At 41.7% G+C, this 22,653-nt stretch overlaps 1 protein-coding gene across 7 annotated transcripts in view; it reads left to right on the top strand.

The window, feature by feature from the left end:
- Nucleotides 1-22,653, top strand: part of nrxn2b (neurexin 2b) — an 802,710-nt gene that overhangs the window by 736,753 nt on the left and 43,304 nt on the right. For all 7 annotated transcript variants that reach the window (XM_024287560.2, XM_024287559.2, XM_024287558.2 and 4 more), the window contains one exon: nt 8,207-8,378. In XM_024287560.2, coding sequence (XP_024143328.1) covers nt 8,207-8,378 — 172 coding nt within the window. The remainder of the gene's footprint in view (nt 1-8,206; nt 8,379-22,653) is intronic.

Here is a 22,653-nt window from a genome sequence, read left to right as displayed (position 1 = left end):
ACACAACTGCCTATTTTCTTTCTTACATAACGCTGCAGTTTCAGAGTGGAAGATTAGGCTCTGAAATGTTCTTCTTGTAGCAGATTCCACAGCGGATCTTCACACAAGCTGACTGAACAGGACCAGGGAATATGTTTGTGACTCTGTAAGTCTGGGTTTCAGAGGCCCGTGGGATATCTGAGCTTCACCAACATTCATCTGTAAGAGCAAACAGGATATAGGTTTTAACACAGACCTCCGCTCATGTTCCACTGCTGAAATATGAAGCCGTCCTTCCCCACATGGAAGTGTCAGATGTGTGCATCCATGGAGGAATTGATTGCTTTTTGTCGGGCATCAAGTAAAAATCTATTTATTAGTCATTTCTCTCTTCACTCTGCTCCATTGGCTGATTCATAAGCTCATAAATATTGCAGCGCTGCATACTTAGGCTGGCATGTCAAGTTAGGCTCAAGCAGACACAGGCTGTGATAGATCATTATTGGGGAAATGAGTAAGAAGCCGATGAATAGTTTGCATTTCCACCCCCCGCACGTCTACTAATATAAAATCTGTCAAACTAAATTATTGGCATCAGCAAATTCCTAATTTGGTCAGCCGCTTTTCGAGACAGTTTCTTCGGGCCAGTTGACTCTGCAAAATGCTAAATGCCTGCTCTTATTTAAGCTGTTGTTAATTTTCTTTTCTGGGGTCATGACTTTGTAATGTTGAGGAGTGTTGGGTTCACTTTTGAAATTCACTTTTCCATTTGAGAGACAAACTGAAAGACAGAAAGAGCGGGATGAGAGTGGATGATGCAAAAGGGAGTGTTAGAGAGTAAAGAGATTATGACTCAAAGAGTATCAGTGGTCTAAAAGCTCCTGAATGGAGACGTTTCAAATTACACATTGATCATTTTTAACCACAAAAAAAAAAAAAAAAAGATTTTGGAGAACAGGATAGCTGTAAACTTTTAAATTTAATATTTTGCAAGCAAGAATGCTTTTTATCACAGATGACACTGAATTGGAGAACTATGAAGTCAGAATTAAATGTTTGGTGGAAAGTATGATGTCACCAACATTAGAATTCATCCTTCCATACATGTTAAATTATGTTGAGGGAACCCATATAAAACAACATTAAACTCTGTTTTTTTCGTTAAAAAACGCCAAAAGAATAATCACTAGATTATCTTATATAAAGCCAACTAACTCAATCTTAAATAAATTAAGTTTTTCTTTTTTTTATTATTATTATTTGGAGGCCTTTTTAATTTTTAAAATTATTCAAAACTGGTTCAAAGAAAAAAAAATCAAATTACCAAAGACTTCCATTAAATAGATAATAAATCCAGTCTGAGAGGATCAAATACTGTGAGAATAAATGTTAAATTTCACTGGATATCCTCTAGTTTTTGTGCTATCCTAGGCATATTTGCATTAGAAGTTGACTTATTTAACCACAATCGATTTTTTTTTTTTCAGTGGTCACTTCTTGTAATTCTACAATAATATTGTTTGTATACATTTCAATTTAGATTGAATTTTTAAAAAAGGGACTCAATAAGTAGCTCATCTTCATCCGAAGCCTTTTTTTAATTTAAACTTTCTCATTATTCTTTAATCTTCCATTTAGGATCTTTATTTTTGATTTCATGGATTTGAAATAAGTAAATAGAAATCGAGGATGCGCTCATTGTCCTCAAAAATGAGAAACTAATCAAAAATGTGTTTCAACGTATAAGGATGATTACCAGGTACGGTCACATGACCCACAGCTTTGTATTGCATTGTTTTAGCTCCAGGTTTTCTAACTCTCCGATCATTTTCTCGATCACTTCTCTGAACTCTCAGAAAGGTGGGGCCAACAAGAACCTCCATTTATGAGCGTCTTTAGGTCAAATATGAAATCATCCATTTCCTAAATGTTCGCTCCCAGTACAGTTTTTAAGAATACTAAATGTGACGGAAAACCATAAAAGCTCCCCGTGGATACCCACTAACCTGACATCACTCTTGTTAATTTCACTCTCAAACAAGCTTCTGAAAATCCAAGAGTTTCTGCTGATTCCAGCCGTTCCTACCACTGCTTGTGTGCACAAGGATGATTAGAGAAAAGTCAAATAAAAAGTTGCATTGGTCTCCATAATAGCAGGTAATAAATTGCCAACTCATGTAGCCATTATAAAGAATAGAAGCTAATTAATGGGAAGCAAGAAATAAAAGAAATCAATTTGTTCCTTCTGAGCTCCATTATTGGGTTAAACAGAGCCGTCGTGTCCAGAGGCTTCAGTTGATCACCTCTTTCATAAAGCTAGACACTGGAAACAGTGCAGTGCAGCCAGTTTCACCCTGCTGTTTGTGATTAGGAGAACCGAGCAGCGGACATCATCACAAATGTCTTGCAGGGCTACAATTACATGATTAATAATTCACTGTGATGGACCTGCCGGTAGGTGAGACAGAAACCGCAGCAGATGAAGGAGGGCGGCTGTAAAGCAGCTACGGTCGGGCCCATCTTTGTAAATGAGCCTCAGCTGAAAAGAAGAACACGGATTCATTTTTGCTTTTCTAAAAACCCCGTTCAGAGGAGGGAAACAAACGGAGACTTTCCGGAATCTTTTAGATGTTTGGTATGAGTTTCAAATGAGCGAGCAGAAAAAAAAACCTGATACTTTTCATTCCCTTTGGGAGAAGGTAATGGATCTGAGGACGGAACCAGATCTCATGTCATGCGTGTCATTGAGGCTCTCAGACCATCCAGGCAGAAGGATGTGGTCTCAGAGGACGTTTCCCAGCTGGTGCAGCCCCCCCAACTCTTCTTACCCTCTTTGTCCTGCTCCAGCATTTCAGCATTTTGAGGCAGCTTCCTCCATCTGTCTTCTGCATCCTCTAACCCCAGGAACCTTCATGTCTTCATTCACTGCATCCAGAAACCTCCTCTTTGGTCTTCCTCTAGACCTCTTTCCTGCAGCTCTAGACTCAGCATCCTTCTACCAATATATTCACTGTCTCTCCTCTGAACATGTCCAAACCATCTCAGTCTGGCGTCTCTGACTGATCTCCAAAACCTCTAGCATGTGCTGTCCCTCTGATGGACTCATTCCTGATCCTATCCATCCTGGTCACTCCAACAGATTATGTCGATTTTAGTCAAAATTAAAAAAAAAAAAAAAAAAATGTCGTTTTTAGGACATAGTTTGTTGGAGTTTGCCTCTACATTGTGGGCACTTAGTAAGCCCGCCCTTACTTCCCATCATCCTTTTGTTTATGCTCCCTCCCACTAGCTTACAGCCCCTCACAAGCTAACATCAGTGGTGCAACAAAAATGGCGATCATTATCAGAGTTATCCAGATGATCAGTTTTGATCCAGATTCTAGTTCAGACGAGGAAAACAAAGATGTTCTTTTTTGTAAAGCTTACTATGATTTAAGCTACCTGGAGATCCAGATGCTGAAAATGTGAAATTCAGAATCACATCTGCATGAGAAAGTTTGGATCCTTTGGATCATGGTGGTTCCTTCTATCCCATCAAACTCCATCTCTCTCTGTACCTCCCTCCTCCTCCTCCTCTCGCTCTTCCATTTCTGCCTCCAAAGATCAGAGGGAGTCCTGCCAGATAACCTAATACAAACACGCCAAGCGCCGCCTCATTCTCATTCCCCTCTCAACAGCGGCGTTTACTTCCACACGCTCTCACAAGCTCCAAGGTCATGTTGAAATTTTTCAGATGGAAACGCTCTCAGTATTAGCACTGCGCTCCTTCTCCTTTGTGCTGCTGGAATTGAAAGCTCTTTTCTTTGTCTTTGAAAAAAAAGGAGAAACTCTCCTGGGAGAATTACAAAACTTTTTTTTTTTGTCTGTATAACATATTTTCACCCCAAAAGACTATTTCAGCTGAGCAAATACATCTAAGGCTCCAGATATTTGCTAATAAAACAAACTTTTCTTTAGGTGCTTAATGTTAACTTTTGACCCTATTATCTGCAGGTAGTTTTCCTGAAGCTTTCTTTCTTAGACATTTTTATGGGATTAAATCTCCGCCAAAACTCTCACAGCAGCGTATCTCAAACTCCATGGGCGCAACGAGTGTTCTCCACAAACGCAATGAACATTCCACAGGCGCAGGACAACCCTGCACGCTGGTGAAACCTCTTCTCCGCGCTGGTAGGAGTATTCTTACACTCCTGTGACCTCTGCTGCTCGAATATGAAAGTATTCTTATGCTCCTAAAACTAGTTCTGCCCCCTCGTGAAGGACTGGGTGCTCATGGAGCTTCTCCTGCACACCCGAGGAGTATATATTGTGTTTGTGGAGTACGTTTGATGCTCGTGTGGAGTTTGATATACACTCAAGGAGTATGTTCATTGCGCGCTTAGAGTTAGATATACGCTCGTGTACTACGTTCATTGTGGGCGTGGTCATTCATATACACTCGTGTAGTACGTTCATTGCGGGCGTGGTAATTGATATACACTCGTGTAGTACGTTCATTTCGAGCGTAGAGTTTGATATACGCTCATAGAGTACGTCCATTGCGCACGTGGTAATTGATATACGCCCATGGAGTTTCTCCTGCACGCGGGAGGTTATGTTCATTATGTTCGTTAAGTACATTCATTGCGCGCGTGGAGTTTAATATACGCTCGTGGAGTTTCTCCTGCGCGCGGGAGGATTATGTTCATTACGTTCGTTAAGTACGTCCATTGCGCGCATGGAATTTGATATACACTTGTGGAGTACATTCATCTCGCGCTTGGAGTTTCATGTACACTGATGGAGTTTCTCTTGTGTGCGCGGGAACTATGTCCATTGCTTTAGTGGAGTTAAATATACACTTGAGGAGTACGTTCATTGCGCGCTTGGAGTTTGATTTACACTCGTAGGGGAATTTCGGTGGAAATGTAACGCCATTTGTTTTAATTGTTAATTGGATGTGAGTCAAACTATTTTCAGTGGACCTTTTTACCGCATCGTTAAAGAAAAGTAAGATGGGTTGACCTGCAGATTCAGGCAGAAGATCCCGTTCCTGAGACAAGCAGACAGCTGGTGCAGAATGGGAGCTGCTAATCAGTGGTGCTGTTCAAGCGAGCTCTGGTTGCTCTTTAAAGTTACCGAACTGTCGCTTCATTTCAGTTCTGCAGGCTTGACTGCACCCAGTCATTCAAAGCATTGTATTTTTTATCTTCTGTTTCCAGAGATATGTTCACTTAAGGAAAATGGCCATTAAAATGTCATTACTGCTTCAATAAAATCATTTTTAAAAAGCACTGGTTCCCGGCGGCTTCCCACCGTAATGGACTCGATACATTCCCTCCGCGCAGAAAAAAGGCTCCTAATGTTGCGGAACACAAACGTTAATCTCTCTGTAAATATTACCAAAGTTCCTTCTGTAACACACAGTGAATTGATATAATTCCGCAAACAAAGGTTCTGAGATAAATTTAATCCATATCCATGATGGCATCAAAAGGGCCACACGTTTTCCTGGGTAGGGGCGTCTCGCAGATTCCATTAACTATTGAGCTTTAAAATGGGTTTACGCTCGGGTCTCATAGTCTGTATTGGATTTTGGTGTGGAGTGGGTGGAATGACTACAAAGGCTACTATATAACACTAATCAATTCATTAAGTGCCTAAGAAGGTGGAAGCACTTTCCTGTTGGAGACATTCGAACCTCTTTGTAGAATAAGATAATCTGCTGAAAAGTCCATCAGGCGCCTCTGGATCCAGCTGAGGATGTACGTCCATGACAGCTCTTGTATTTTATTTATTTTTTGCTCTGTGACTTACAGTCTGTCGATCCCTGAACTGCTAATCCTAAACTCAAACCGCACTTCTTAAGCATGCCTAATTCGCTAATCACAGCTGTCATTTGTGTGGCCTAAGTGTGTCCTTGGCTCCACACAGCAGCAATAATAATGCACATAAAGTTGATTATCCCAATCATTATCTTACTACACAACTGCTGCACTTATTTACTTAATTAGCTTTCTATTTCCAGTACTGGTGGCATTCAAGTATTATAGAGAATTGCTGAAGTAAAAAAAGAGAATAAATAATAAAGATAAGGGAATGAATGACGCTTTGGCTGCAGAAGTGCACAGCAGTTTGCAAATGTGACCCATCTGCAAATGAGCCTGACCTATACTGACAATCAGAAAGCGCTCCTGTCTGGGCTTTAGGTTGCAGCTTCCACACAGACGCGGAGCGAGTCGGCAAAACGGGACCGTCTGCCAATCAGACGATGCATGTGTAATGCTGCTGCTGCTGTCTGCTTTGTCCTGTTTCCTCCTCTCACCTTTGTTCTGTGGCGCTCTGGCAGACTGTAAGTCTGTAAATGACTTTGACCTTTCCTGGGACCGAGGACAGAAACCACGGAGTGAGAGGAGGGAGGTGCTGGGGGAGCGGAGCGGAGTAGGCGGTTGACTGTAATAAACTCGAAGCAGTGGGCGGCTGTCAACACTAATAGATGAGAGAGGGGAGGGGGCCACCTTGTTGATGAATACTAAAGATGCCTGAGTCTCTGACTAAGTGCTCTTTTTTTAAACTGCATGAAGTGAGGGCAGTGTTTAGCCACAATTCAACCAAAGAGCAATCCTGTTAGAAGAATTAGCACGGAGCGTCTGCAGCTGCAGCGGCGAACAGAAGCGGACTCTGTCAGCCGCTGAGGACAGAAACCGGACAAAAACACAAAGAACACATTCATGACAGTTTTTTTTTTTTACTTTTAACCCTTTAAAACCGGAGTGGTCATTGATTTACTGTAACTTTTCCACGATCAACGTAATTCCAGAATGAAGTATTTCTCTCCTAAGAGCACTACTGTCCATTCATATTTTACCTGGAATTCTGTTTTTTTTTCTTTCGTTTTTCCGGCTTTTCCTTTTAATCTCATCAATCTTCTTTATTGTGTTTGTAAAAAATAATAAAAAGGTTTTTGGATTTCTGGATTTCAAGTCGGCGTGTCTCGCCTCTCTTAACAGCGGTGGGAGGGACTTTTTACAGTGAACTGCAGAGTTTCTGCAATCCTAAGACAATGATGGCGCTGGCTATTGTAGAAAAAGTCATGTTAATTCCCATCCCCAAAAAAAACTAGGTATATTATTACAGATTATTATTACAGATGATAATTCAAGTGTGAATGTTGAAAGCTAAAAGTGGCTGCAAAAGAAGTCAGAGCAGTTAACTGAAAAGGCTTAAGCTAAAAACTTGCTAAAATATTAGCTAAATGACAAATTAGCCAAAAACACTGGAAACATGTCTAAATTAGCCCAAAACACCTGCCATAAAGATAAAATGTTAGCTTAACTTCAAATTAGCCAAAACACTGGAAACATGTCTAAATTAGCCTAAAACAGCTAACACAATGCTAAAATGTTAGGCTAGCTCTAAATTAGCCAAAAAACTGGAAACATGTCTAAATTAGCCTAAAACTTGCCAAAAAAGCTAGCATGTTGTTTAAATAAAAGCTAAATGCCAAATTAACCTAAAAACCCAGAAGTTGCTGAACATTTTAAAGGTATGTGGAGGTTCAGAAGTTTCAAAGTGCACCAAGTATTTGAAGGATTTGAGCAATTTCTCATTCATTTACTACGGGGCATATTTTGCTCAATATTTCAAAAACTATGAAGTTTATAAACACTAATAGTACAAGCAGTAATGTCCTGAACGAGCTGAACGTTTCGATACCAAGATTGCTGAAATCGCTGAACGTGTGATTGACTTTTTACGTGCCGAAAAATGTACGGAAAAGAGCAGAAGGATCAAAATAGTGGGAATTCTATAGAGCATTCACATAATAAGGAATTAGTGACGGATACATTGACTTCCTCTTCATTGGATTTCTAATAGCAGACATCTCATTTTGGCTCCGCCCACCACAGCAGATCTTTCACTCTGTGCTGCAGCGTGAGAAAATGGGGGATAAAAGGAAAGTTGTCTTTTCTAGGCTTCCGTACTGATGCATTCACCAAAACAATTTTAATGTCGCAGATTTTTTCAATTCTGTTTTTGTTTTTTACAAACATGCATTGCAGGATTGTTTGACTTTTTCGTTGGAGCTTTTGTGTCTATGTTTTGATTAATACTCTGCTCCTACACTCAAAATCCCAAGGATCTCATTTGAATTCGCCAATCAGAAAATCTATTTTTTGAAATGTTATCACTTTTGTTGATTACTGTCAGAGTTTCTAAGCTGGGTTTCTTTGCATTCTGCTTGCAGGAAAGAGGACGAATCGGCGTGATCTTCAACGTGGGAACGGACGACATCATCATCGAGGAGAGCGGGGTGATGGTGAGCGACGGCAAATACCATGTGGTGCGATTCACACGCAGCGGTGGCAACGCCACGCTACAGGTGGACAACCAGCCAGTCATTGAGCGCTTCCCCTCAGGTAGGAACTCCAGGCATGATGGAGACGTGGGGTGGGGCGGGGTTTTAGAGCTCTGTAGACTAACGACATGGATAGGATGGCCAACACATTGGAGAGAGAGATTAAAGGAGCTTTGGAAAACCATTACTCTTGCTTGCTATAGATTACTGACAGGGTCTCTCAGCAATTGTGACCTCTGAAACTGCCTGGGTTATTCTGGTTGAAAAAGCCAGGTTCTGGTCCTAGAGGCGGTACGAACCAAAAAGGCTTCAGGGGGGAGTCATTTTTCATCTGCAAGCATCCGCCTCGTAGCCTTTGGCTCTGTGAAGCAGGGCTGTGAATACTAAAATGCCAACGTGGTAAGCATTGTTTTCAGGAGGCTCTGCAGTATATACTAGGGGTGTAAGAAAATACTGATTCAGTGAAATATTGCGATACATTGTTTGGCGATACTTCTATCGATTTAAAACACTGCCAAGGCGATATTTAGTTAATTATTTAAAAATAAACATGTAACTCAGTCTTACTTTTGTTCGTGGTTTTTCTGTGTGTTTGTGCTTGGGGGCGCACACTCACAGGCGTGCACTCTCTCACAGGCGCGTGCACTCTAACAGGCGTGCTCACACTCACAGGCGTGCACACACTCTCACAGGCGCGTGCACTCTCACAGGCACGTGCTCTCTCACATGCACGTGCACACTCACAGGTGCGCACACACTCTCACAGGCGCGTGCACTCTCACATGCACGTGCACTCTCATAGGCGCGCACACACTCTCACAGGCACGTGCAATCTCGCAGACGCGAACACACTCCCACAGACGTGTGCACTCTCACAAGCACGTTCACTCTCACAGGTGCGCACACACTCTCACAGGCGCTGGCACACTCACAGATGCGCACACACTCTCACAGGCATGTGCACTCTCACAAATGTGCACAAACACAAGCATCCACACATTCTCACAGGTGCGCACAGACACTCACAGGTGCGCACACACTCTCACAGGCGTGTGCACTCTCACAGGTCCGTGCACTCTCACAAATGTACACAAACACAAGCGTCCACACATTCTCACAGGCGTGCACACACTCTCACAGGCGCACACAAATGTCATCTGCTCGGCCTTTTCCTAAATTTGGGCGAAGGCCGTGACAAACCGATTTTTTTGTTATTTTCTGCATTGATTAACTTGTTGACAAGTTTTTTTCCAATTCACAAAGAATCTTTACATCCTCAATATTCAGATAATTCTTAAGTCCTAAAAAATAGTGAAATATTATCTGGTACAGTCTTGAGATACACATCGTATTATGATATATGTATCGTGATACATATCGCCAGAATCTTGCCAGTACACACCCCTAATATATAGCATCCACAAACCCATATGAGGCGATGCTGCAGAGTGGACGGGTCATTCTTTACTCCCTAGCTCCTCCTGAATGTCTCTCTCCAATGTGTTTCTCCTCTTTGCACATGGTTGTTTGAAGGAAGACACTTTTTGATCTCAACATGTTGCTGAACGGGGGAAACCCCCAAAGAAGGGCTCCGGGGCTGGACTTCTATCCAGCGGGCCGGTGATGCTTCCATCTCCATTGTGGGGAAAGCACCGTGCGTGTGCAGCCTTTGTGCAAATCCAGCAGGAAAGTGTTGCTAATGTGGCCATGATATTTACAGTTGTTGACATACAGTTCAGAGCAAAGAGACTGTGACATTCTCTGCCACAGCAGTGATCCCGAATTTGGAAGCCTTCTTTTTGGCAGTGAAAGGAGCGTATTCTCTTGCTCATCCATCAGCACAGCGAGGCCAGACCGAGGGGCATGCATCACAGCCAGAGGAGGAAGCGCCCTGTGACAGTTCACTCTTTTCACTTGCTATTATGATGGAAATGCAGCCCTTTTCCTGTCAGCGTGCTCTCCAAAGAGGAGCCTTCTTCAAACAAAAGCAGAAACCGCTCGCAAAATAAAAGCAGAGCTGCCTGTTAACATCGTCAAGCGGATGTCATCATCTAAATCAATGTTTTGTCTCATCAAGAAACATTAATGCACAGCCCATATTCTATTCTTTTTATTCTCCTTCCGTTCCGCCCTCCTGTTGTCTTCATCAAACGCTCCTTTCCTTCTCTTCTACTGATCAAGAATTGATTATTTTGTTGTTGTTTGTTAGTTTACTTGATGAGTTTCCCATTTTGTCAGCCTGCCTGAAGTTTTAGGAGGTTACGGGGACTCAAGGAAGGAAAGCAAGCGGCTTTGATTCATTTATGTGAGCTAGTTGTGCTCAAACTATTTTTGGGTAGGCGCTTTGATAGTTCCAGCTGGCAGTGTCTGGTTGGGCGGCGTCTTAGGGAAAAACGGAGATGTTGCACATTAGGAAAGCAAACTCTCCGATGAGACTCGGGCACAACGGGGTGGAGGACTTTGTGGGGCAGATGCAACTTCCTGAAGAAGTGAGGTGAAGTGATGCACACTTTCGCCTAATTAAAGTCATGGAAATCCTGTTTTTAGAGTTTTTAACATGTCTGAGTGGCATTTTTCTTATGACAGACAACAAAAGTAATAAGAGATCATTTTGTTTTTGTGTTTCGGAGAATTTCTCCTTTACGTCACAACAGCTATGCTGCACATGCGCTAAACCCCTCAGCTAGCGTGACTAGCTCAATACTTACGGTAGCAGGACTGAGAACGCTGGAAAATCTCCACCAGACTCCACGGAGCTTCTTGATGTGACCACGGAAATGTGAACGGCGGCTCATTTGACCGCAGTTGGAAAGGATTGTAAATCAATGAAAGAGCATTTTGATGTTAGCTTTGATTATTTTATCAAGAACTCTGAGAAACCAATGATTGAATGTATTGATCACAGTCAATAAACATTGGAGAATTAGCTCAAAGAGTCTTTGGTGAACTGAAGGAGAAAGAATCAGGATTTTGGAGGAAGTTCTGTCCATGAAGATCTTCACTTCCTCGTCCAGCTGACATCCGGATCAGAACCATACGGCTGGACATTACCCAGATTGATGGATGTTTTTATGTAGCAGCGCTGAAGATTTACGCTAGCAAGATACAAAGCTAATATAATTGGGGGGGTTGGGACTGCTCAGCTACAATAGCCACGCCCCTTCTGAGGAGATTTTGGAAACTGAGATTTCAGATCAACATGAAAAATGGCTTTTTAAGACATTTAGGTTGTAAGATTGAGGTTTAAAACGTCATAATCTTAATCAAAACACTTCTGGGAACGTTTTTTTTTATAAAAGAAACAGGGGGACTTTCATCTAATATCCATACATTCCAGTACGTGACAGATTTTTGCTAAATTTGTAAAAAAAAAAAAGAAAGTTTGCACGACATGCATCTTTCCAAATTAGTATGGTAACTCTAAAAAAGACCAAAGAGCTGAAAAAAACAGAAAAAAATGTAAGTTTTGTTTATAAAGTATTTCCTTTTATCCTATCGGAAACAACAAGACAGAGAAAAACACAATAGCTGTCATGAAAGATGCCTCCAGAGGGGCGTTCTGGTTGCTGTAACAGGTCAAAAAAACAAAGAACATCTTCCTGTGAACTGTCCTTTACCAGAGGGATGGATGCGCTCCCCGTCAGGCGGTCCCATCACGACGCCATGCCGGGGTTTGAGTCTAAACAAAGAGTCTCACGAAGGGCTTCTGTTTGTGTTTAAAAACACATCAAGGTGTCCCACACTTTTATTTGGACAAAAATGGCAGAAAAAAAGTATAAAAAGATGCATCGTTTTAATAGATTCAGAAGCGTTTGCACACAAAGCTTCTGATAGTGCCCCGTCTTGCCAGCAGCGGGCCTATAAACAGCAGGCAATTACAGGCTGATGATCTGGAGAGACAAGATGTTGACAGCGAACACGGCCGTCATGGGTCAGGCGCGTTCAGCGGCGAAGCAGCGTGTCGCCTGATGTCCCGTGAAGTGATGTTTGTAGTCCTCGGGGAGTTTGCGGATGCTGTGGTTCATGTTTGATTTTTCTGTGCGACATGTGTGTGTGCACACGCATGCGTGCACTTGATGGACAAAGAGCAGACGCAAAGTGCCAGATGGGTGTCCGGCCAGCTAATCCTGCATGTCAGGTGCCCCTGCGGGTCACGCAGCAACAGTTATCAGCACGCAGCGCCTCCCCCTATCCCCCCCAAAATGGCTTCCTGGCTCCAAACACACCCCCATCACCCTGAGCGCAGTAATGTGTCCGCAGATAAACAGGCAGGTGTTAGCAGCTGTGCTCTGCGACATGCATTAGCACCATTTCACAAAGGATTTCATCGTCTTCAACAGCAGCCATGCATCACAGTGAGATACACATCGCAGTCAAGGTTTAGAGGAAGAATTGCGGCTAGAAATCCCAAGTGACATTCCACACAACATGTAGAAATCTCGAACAAGGATGAATACCAACCTCAGTTCAGTGTTTTACAAATACACTTTCATCCGTTGTTATTGTGTCCCGCAGCAGTCCTGGAGTTCTTTCTTACTGCGCCTTCAAATGAAAATTTCACCCCTACCACATACTCAAAAACTTAACAAAATATATACAAATCTGCTAAGCTGTGTAAAGGAATTCGAGAACAACAACCACCTCCAAAGGTAATGATGACATCACAGCGGACTAGGGGTGTAACGGATCATAGAACTCACGGTTCAGATCGTGTCATGGATTTAGGGTCACGGTTTGGATCATTTTTTAGGTCAGTAAAAAGTGAAAAAAAAGGAAAAAACAAGATTATATTACTAATATTACTTTTTTGAAAAGTTTAAAATATTTATTTGAGAAAACACATATAAAAAACGTCAAAGCTTAAATACACACACACATCTTTGAATTTTGAACATAAATAATTGTAAAAAAACACGTAGTTTCTGATTTCCTTTACATGTCTGGAGACCAAATCTACAAAAACTGACGGAAAAGATCCTGAATATGCTAGTTTAGCGTTGGTAAGCAACACTTTATGGTGGCTTTTCACCAATATGCAATACATTACTATATAGGTAATTTTTTTCACGACACAGCTGATTCATGTTGCTTGTGTAAAGGGGTTAACACAAGCTAACTGCGGTCAAACGTAAACTCTGGTCTGGAGCTGAAGGTCCAATGTAAAAGTCTCAACAGTTTCACAAATCTGAACACTTTTGTTAATATACTTAATATATAATAAAGAGTTCACACTCTTTTGACATATTTGAAGCTAATCTGAAATCTTGTGGAATTTCCGCTTCCAGCTGATGATTTTCAGCCGCCATCTTGCCTGCAGCCAGGTGCTCTTGAAAAAATGGGGCCGAAATCCCTTATGGGGCTCAGAAAATATTTCAGAATCCACTAAAAACACCAGAACACGTATTGGGGATATCCAAATGAAAAGTTGTCAAATTGTTAAATTTTGCGATTTTTACATTTTCCCACAATGTGGAAGAAAATATTGTTGGAGTGGTCTTCACAAATGTTCACACACATGCAGGCAGCTGAAGTACAACCACAACCAACAATAAAAGGTTTTGTCGACTTTTAACTACAGAAAGAGGCTGCCATCTTGAATTTTTTTTTAATCATCTTTTCTGTTTCATTAGAATTTTGATCCATCGCTTTCTAATTCCTCAAGGATCATTGAGAAGCTAGTTAGAAAAAAAAAATGTTGGTTTTATAGTTTTTATATTTTAAACGGCGTTAGCGTGGTGAGGTTGCAGAAGTGGCGTTTCCCTGTCGCTTGCATATAGTTTACCAGAATGTTGCGAGATTGAAATGCATGAATCCTTGGCTCAAGTTAAACAAAATTATATGACAAACAATATGAACATATAAAGAAAGTGGTCAGGGCTACCAAAAACCTCCGTTGCTATGAAATCAAAATAAAAATGTACTTTTGCCAGTTCTTCTTAAAATTACATTAATCTGTTTGTCACACTCAGGTGGCCAAACTTTATAATGGTTGCTATGGAGATTAAACCAACATAAAAGGAATAAGCCTTCATTTGGGGAAAAAAATGTTTTTAATTTGTGGCAGAGGGAGAAGGGGAGAGTGAGGGGCGCGTAGCAGTCGTTCAACCAGTGAGGTCAGGTCAAAAGGGGGCGGTGGAGGTGGGCAGCGCCTGAAATTTTGATTTATATTCATGGTTATACAAAGCGAAAGTGACACTGCAACTTTTTGGGTCATATTTAAATCTAAAGCAGAAGCTGGAGTTAGGGAGGTGAGTGCTGATGGAGAAAATCTAAAAGATTAGTCTAAGTTTATTAAAGATTTACTTTTTATGAAAGAACTGAACTGACCTGAAACTGTTGGAATGGAACTGCAGCTGAGGACTCTACTTCTCTTGGTTTGGGAGAAACTGAGCAGCTTCTGTGAAAGAAAAAACAGACAGATGAGGTGTTAAAGACAGGGGAACTCCTGCGGAAGGATGACTGCAGCTGAGCGTGAAGATTAGACTCATGAAGCTCTCAGTTCATGTCTGAGCATCCTCTGATTACACCTGACCATGAAGAGACCCGCAGAAATCAGGGTGGCCCCTTTGGGTTGAACACCTGAAAAGCTTCGATAGGAAAACAAATCAACACTCATGCCACTCCAAAAATCAATCCCAACAACTACTTAAGGAGCATCACCGTGACGAGTTAATGAGCGGGCCGATAAATCCTCTCCTACAGCCAGTTGACATCCCCTTCTGATCTCTGAGAGAGACGTGAAATATCAGGGGAGGTGTGAAGGAGGTGTTGAGTGCCTGACTATTTCTTTGTGTGATCACGCACAACCGATTAAATAACTGTCATATGCATTAAATCTTTTTGTGATTGTGGTCTTTAACATCGTTAAATTACGACATGAAAGGGAAGAAGAGCTCAGACCATCACAGCACGCGGTGCATGGGCTCCTGCAATCAACACCTCTTGATCTTTAAATTCGAACTGCAGGGGAGCTGTCGTTTTAGCTTCTGTGGTTCATAACCCGAAGGAAGAGATGAATTTGTTCTTGCAAGTCAGGCTTAAAAAGCGAGAACAGTGTTCTGACTGAGTATTTTCCTGCTAAACCTTACAACATCTAATGACAACAGTGTTTTTGGTGTTTATAACATGTCCTTGTAGAAGTTTACTCATGATAGAGGACCCATAATTTAAGATACAATGAGCTGGAATCTGGTTCAAAACTGTAAGGCTGGATAGCTCTGATATTGCTCGCCAATTTTGTTGCACCAGTAATGTTAGATTGTGAGGGACTGTTGGCTAGCAGGAGAGAATATAAACAAAGGAATGATGGGACATCAGTGGAGGCTTACTTCCTCACCAACTGAAATGTCCACAACTGAGTGTTGAGTTTCTGATAAACTATGCAAAAAATATTTCCTTAAAAACAACAGCTTTTTAATTTGACCTAAAAACTGTACAATCATAATTAAAGAGACAACTGGGAACGCCACTACGAAACCTTAAAGTCGCCACGGAGCTCCCACTGTTTACGAAAGCAGAAACACCCCAAAACAAACCCGACATTTACAAACAATGCTCATGGATAGAGAAATGCGGGATTTAACCAGATTTATTTGCACTTCATGAAATTGCAGGGAAAATGGGGGAACATGAGTGATATTAAGCATCCATCAGATCTAGGCTAGATAACACTGCATGCATGATCTCACTTCCAGACCGGGTCTGTTTTCTGTTAGCTACATCCAGAAAAATACGTTTGTTGAGTCACACGATGGTTCTTCCATGAAATACAAAGACAGGTTAATCTGTGAAAATATTATGTTCTTACAACCTTACAAGTTACCAAAGTTTTGATAAAAACTTGATCTAAATGAAAAAACAGAGACTGGAGAATATCACACTGTCTTTTGTTTTTGTAAAACCTCAGAAACAATTGCAGTTTCGTTCACACGTCCCCTGGATGGGAATTGAACCTTTAACCTCCAATCAAACCGGCCGACCTCCTGATTCACGGCGTCTCTATAAAGACTTTTAATAAAAGAGGGTTTTAAACCCCCCACCACCACCCCTAACCCGCACTGTCCTTGTCCTTCATGCTGACAGAGAGACATGCAACATTGCACACGAGCCAAGAGTAATTTAAGAACACACAAATGACTTTCTGCTTGAAATATTCGCAGGACAATTAAAAGCGCTGTTGGTGACACAACCCTGAGAAGGTGTCATCCATCACAGGCGGAGAGCGGGTCGAGTGCAGAAGTGGACGCTCCTCTTTCTGTGTTTTCAGTCTGTCAGGCTTTCAGCAGGGCCGGTGAAAGTGAACGCTTGCAATGAGAAATGAAAGAGAACAAGGCATTCATTAAGTCTGGAAGGTAGCCCCGCGGCTTCCTTTTATACTCTTACTTTTCTCAAGTAAATAGTGATATTTTTTTCTCAGTATTTGATGGATGCCATCACCGTTTTGATCTTTTGTTCCTTCAGCTTTCAGGGTCTGAGACAGAAAAGCGAGAATAAACATGAAAGATAAAGAGATCTTTTGGAAGACAGGAGGCTCAGGCAGCCAAGAAGATCTGCTCCCTCCTGCCGTTGGCAAAGGCAGATTCAGAGCACTCTCAAGCAGGAAAGAGTAGGTAAAAGCAGCGGAGAGCAGAGAAATTAGGACAGGAAAGAAGTGCACTATGTGCAAGACTCCACAGTCAGACAAATGACTGGAGGTAGAACTTTACTTTAACATGGACTACATTTTACTGCACCAGCCAGGGCTCCACGACGAGAAGTACTAAAGCTGTGCTATGATCTGCATGAAAGTGGAGAGACTGGCGGGAGAGTCACCTCAGGTCAGGCTGGGCTAAAGTGTCTTTGTGAAAAAAGGGTGTTTTAGCCTTGAAGTGGATCAAGTATGAGATGTTGCAGCCATTTCCAGCCCAAAGGTCAAAGAACATCAGGGAGAAGGCTGAGAACGGAGTCCAAATGGGAGCTGAATACTGTCCACTAGGCCTGTAATGATTCATTTGAACAATGATTTGATTTATTTATTTATTAGTGGCGGTTCCGTCTTCTTCCATACTCATTCATTTGAACTATTTTTTTTCTAACACCATCCTGTGACGGGGCGGTTAGAAACTTTCATGTGAAAAAAACAGTCTGAGAGCAGCACAGCCAGGACGTACGGCTGTGAGAGAAGGTGACAAAACAGTTGGAATGATCTAAAATATATTTTTGGACAAAAGTATAAATATTAAAAAGTATTTCTCTGTAGTTGGGATAATTTTAGGCCTTCACTGAAGGCTTTGCAGACCCTGAAGGTATCCCACTGGTTCAAAGTGTTTCCACACGTTGGGCTGTAATGATGATCGATCAGTTTTTTCTGCATCATGTATGTCGTCTGCTGTGATGGTAATAAAATAAACCTACCATGTTTCAATCCAAAGGATGCTTTTCTTCCTCTTGTGGTTTAAAGCTACAGAATATACTGTCAATGTGCTCTTTAGTTTGTGATGCCGGTGGAGAAATGACGGACACTTGACAGTTTTTGATTTTCTGTCTTTAGTTTAGAACCGTGCTGGAGTAGTGGCAGCTTTTCATGCTTCTCCTGTGACATGTGTCTTCCTGTGATTGGATCTCGCTCAGATGCATGATACCTTAAATTGTTTGAGTGTGGCTGAGGGATGACGGAAGGCTAAGATAAGTATTTATGAAAGTAATAAACAGGAGGGAGGCGAGCAAAGCAAGAAATCCTGCAGAGTGGGAGAGGGAAAAGATTCCTCTTTTTAATTAGAGCGGTGACAACTTTCATTTCCGCGCGAGGTGGGGTGGTTTGGGTCTCTTTTGGGCGCGTCTGGAATCCACTCTCGCTCAAATCCACCGTGGCCGAGATGAAAGGTGGGGAGGATGCTGCCGAAGCAAAAAGAGAGTGGAAGGCATGAAAATGAGCTGCTGAGCTGATAACTGCTGCACAGATGAAAGATGAGCTGCTAGCAGAGTGACAATAATCTATTTCAAATGCAGGCAGATGTGAGCGGTGGGTGATGTAATTACGCTCAACAAAGCAGTGTGCTGGATAGGTAAATTGCTGTGTTTTCACTCGTCTTTGACATTAACAACTTGTCTGTAATTTTTGGCTTGAAGACGGGATCGGGAAAGAAATACGGCAGACAATTTATCTTTTAAAATTCATGTAGTTATCTAATCCATTAAAAATCCCTAATTAGGGCTAAACTGTTGGATAGAAGAAGGTTTATGGAGGAGAGATACCAGCATGGCTGTCTGCCATTTGCTTTAAAGTGGGTGAGCTGATATGACCGTGTGTTTACTGAATGCTTACACTTAGTCACGCACAAGCTGAAATCGAGGGGGACCAAAATTATCCAAAGGTGCTGAGTCATCTGTTTGTCCAACTAGCACTGAAACTGACACCTAAATCATATGCTTCCCTAAAGATAGCCCTTTGATGAGGAGGATCTTACTCTGACTTATCCTCACAAGTGTTTCACGATACGCTCGACAATCAAAGGTGTATGTTCCCTTCTCTTGAGGTGGCCGTACAAGTCTTTAGAGGACTGCACTCTCTACAACCCTGAAACAAACCCCAAAACATGCACTGTGTCCAGACGGGACACATTTGGTCCACTTAAAGTGAACCAGAGTTTGTGTCCCCCGATATTCCAGAACACATTTTCTCTCTAAATACACCCAAATGGATCCTGGTCCAGGACCAGGAACCGCTCTCTGACCCATCTTTCAAGGTGGTCTCGGTTCGTTTCCAATCCGACTGAACTTTGGTTCTCTCAGAGTTTCTCAGTCTGAATAGACTCCATGCTTGGAGTGGAACAACTGGATGTAAACAAAGTAGTTTCAATGAGACCCAGCAACTCATTGAAATGTGGTGGGTTGAAAGTGGGCTCATCAAAACAGCTTTTAACATGATACACATTGCTTCTTTTCCCAGTAGTCTTTATGTCATAAACACTCGTTGGCGTGCCTTCAGTAACCGTCTTGCTGCATTCCCCCACCGTACCAAAGTATCCACAAGAAGTGTTGTACCTGACATTGACACAGATGTTCAAAGTTGGTCAGTGATATATAAAGTTTGAATGAACCCTTGTTTCCACTGACGGTCCGGTAAGGAGTAGTACGGTACGGTCCAGTTAATTCTGGCGAGCGTTTCTCGCTTCCGCTAAGTGGTTTGTTTTCACGGTGCAAGTGTGGTGTAGACCGCTAGCGTGTCATTGTAGTGTGACAACTAGAAAACAGCAGCAATGAAGGTCACCCAGCAGGTCGTCTTTTTCTTGCTTTACTTTTTGTGCATCGTGTAGAACAGGAATTTAATGTTTGAAAGAAGACTGCAGAAGAATATCGTTGTAAAGAGGAAAAAGCTAGCTTAGCTATCTATATTGGTGCTTTCTAATGTCATCATATCACAAGAGTTAACACTGGAAACGCTCAAAATACTGGATCGAACCGGACTGTACCACACTGGACCACTTAGTGAAAACGAGGCTTACGTCATCTATCCCAACAGGGAAGTTTTACGTCCATTATTCTGTTTCTCGTTGCTTTGCCCCGCCCTCATAATTCCTGTCCAATGACTGAAGAGATCTTTAGTCATATGGTTTTGTTTTTTGCAAGATGTGGTTTGAATCAGTGGACGGCAGTCTGAATACAGACAAAATGAAAGGTTCAGGACTTGATTCAGACTAAATTAAGCGGACTTGGTTCCAGTCTGAATGTTTCCTGCTAAACAGTTTCACCAAGAAAGTAAAACTGCTTTTATTTAACATCTGTTAACATCTGTTTCTTCATAGTGAGTACTCTTTGTCCTTACATTAGACACATCTCTGGTTAAAAATTATAGAAGTCTAAATTCCTCCAATCAAAGGATTAACAGAACATATCTTCTCTCAATGTTTGCTTCAAGTGGTCCAAACTTTTGGCCGGGCTCTTCCATTTTTATTTTTTTTATTCAGCATATGGAAGAAAATTAAAAAGGCGCACCTGACTAACCGATCTAGTGAAACAAAACCAAAAAGCACATGTTCAAATGCTTTCTTAATCAATCTGTAGACTAAATGTATGCATACGGCCCAAAATGATTTACAGCATTTTAGGTCGCGGGCCGAACAGGATAAACTTTAATTGAACACTAAAACTAAAATTTTAAAACTTGAAAACCGTAACTTTTTAACCCAATTATGAACTAGATATATAGCATTACCTTCGAAAAAGCTAATGTGAATGCCGTAAGCTGAATTTGGCAGCGACAAATGCTAGTGCTGATAGCTGAAGATACAGATTTGATAGCTAAAAAAGCTGAAGCTGGTAGCTGAAAATGCTGAACCCGATAGCTGAAACCCCTGTAGCTGATAGCCAGCTAAAATATTAGCAACACGCCGAATTAGCCTAAAAAACTTAAAAAAAAACAGCTACCATGTAGCTGAAAAAAATGCTAAACTTCAAAATAGCCAAAAAAACCTGAAAAAAGCCCAAATTAGCCAAACAGCTAGCATGTAGCTCAAATATTAGCTAAACTTCAAAATGGCATAAAAAAAAGCTTAGTAAATGCCAAAATAGTCCAAAAAGCTAATAGAATACAAATTCTTGAAATTTTAAAACTGTAACTTTTTAACATAATTATGAAAAATAAAAAGGCAGGAATATTGTTACTGAATAAATTAACGTAAACCTTAAATAACTTTCAATATTTTACTTTGCATAGAATTTTTTTTTCAAAATTAAATTAAAGCGCAAGATAACATCAGGCCATTAATAACAATAAAATGAAATGATCTGGAGGGCCAGGTCCGGCCCCCGGGCCTTGACTTTGACACACGTGATTTACAGCATGAACATGGCCTCACATATCACATGAGACATAGCTATTACACAGATTAATAAAAGTTAGTTCTAGAGCTAAACAATACCGGATCCACTTTCTGATTTCCAGGGTCTTCTATGTACATCAGATCCTCTGCAGCTCCGGGTCTGATAGGATTGTTTAAAGGAAATAGCTTTGGGGATGAAGTGAGTCTGATAACAATGAAAAGGCAAACGAGAAGGGCCTGTCTAATTAACCCTCAACCTCTCCTGATGTTCTATGGAGAGCAGGCTCAGCTGTTCACTTATTTTCTATCACTTTTTGGTACATTTGAAGACCAAACACAGTTGAAGCTTTCATTTTATTGCTGTGCAAACCAAAGAAATCCCTTTTCACTCTGAATATTTGTCTTTTTCTTTGTTGTTTTAAGTTTCAGTGTACTCTGACTAAGCAATGCACGGTAAAGTCTCCAACTTAGACATTATGGTTTTGTCAGATCAAAATAAGCAGCAGCATGGAGGGATTAACAGAGGAGAAGGTAACAGATTAACCAAAACAAAGAGGAGAAACTTCATGAAAGTTTAAAGAAGAGTAAAAATAATTTTTGAGGTAATTCCCTGAGTTTGGTGTTTAGTCTTCCACAGGATAAGGGTGGATCATGCTTGCTAGAAGTGACTGAGAGGGATTCATAAACTTGGAGGAGGGAGGAGATTTAGTCAGGATTTGAGCAGCAGATGCAGCAGTAGGAGGAGGAGAAAACACTCCGACTGATTCATCTCACAAAGGGCTACTCCCACCGTTCTTATCACGAAGCTGGCAACCTCCGCCACACCCCGATCCTCGCTGCCTCTGCGCTCGCCGACGCCAGCGGCATCTGTTACTGCCTCTCTAATTCACTGATTGCAGCAGAGCGCTGGCGTCGGTTTGTCAAACAGACTTCGGATTGGCGCTGTAATTGCTGCACTGCCTTTCCAGAAAGCGGAGTGGCACCTGATTAATCTTAAGTGCAGTGTGAAAAGCACAAACCAGGAATGCTGTTCTGTCGTTTCTGTCTAATTTAGACTAAATTGTGTTTCAGGAAATAAATATGACATTTTTTTGGAGTCATTGTGAAACTCAAACTCAGGTTTTAAATTGTCAATTTAAAAGTGGTCATTCATCACAGAGAGTAAAACTATCTTATCGTCTTTTCTGTTTGTTTGCATGTTTCCCCTCATAAATACAGTGCTGCTGTGTTTATGTACACAGTTTTGTACTGCAGCATGTGCCGTGCACGCCCCTCGTCTGCATCTGCTCCCCATCACTCATTCCAGTTTCTCTCCCCTCCTTCTTCTGCCTTTCTGTCTTCATTAAGCCCCCGTGATGCTCTTCAAGGTGCCCCTCCCTCTCGTGGACAAACAGCTGTGCATCTTCATATACAATGAGCAGAAGTGCGTGTGCAAACACATTTTTCTCTGAGCCTTTTCTGCACAGGCAGGCGTGGGTAGAGAGACCCCTGGGGAGGGGAAGGAGGTACTGCATTACTGACTGATGGGCTATTTTA

The sequence above is a fragment of the Oryzias melastigma genome, linkage group LG18 (assembly GCF_002922805.2).
Source record: "Oryzias melastigma strain HK-1 linkage group LG18, ASM292280v2, whole genome shotgun sequence".
Lineage (NCBI taxonomy): Eukaryota > Metazoa > Chordata > Actinopteri > Beloniformes > Adrianichthyidae > Oryzias > Oryzias melastigma.
This window is presented reverse-complemented; position numbering and strand designations above follow the sequence as displayed.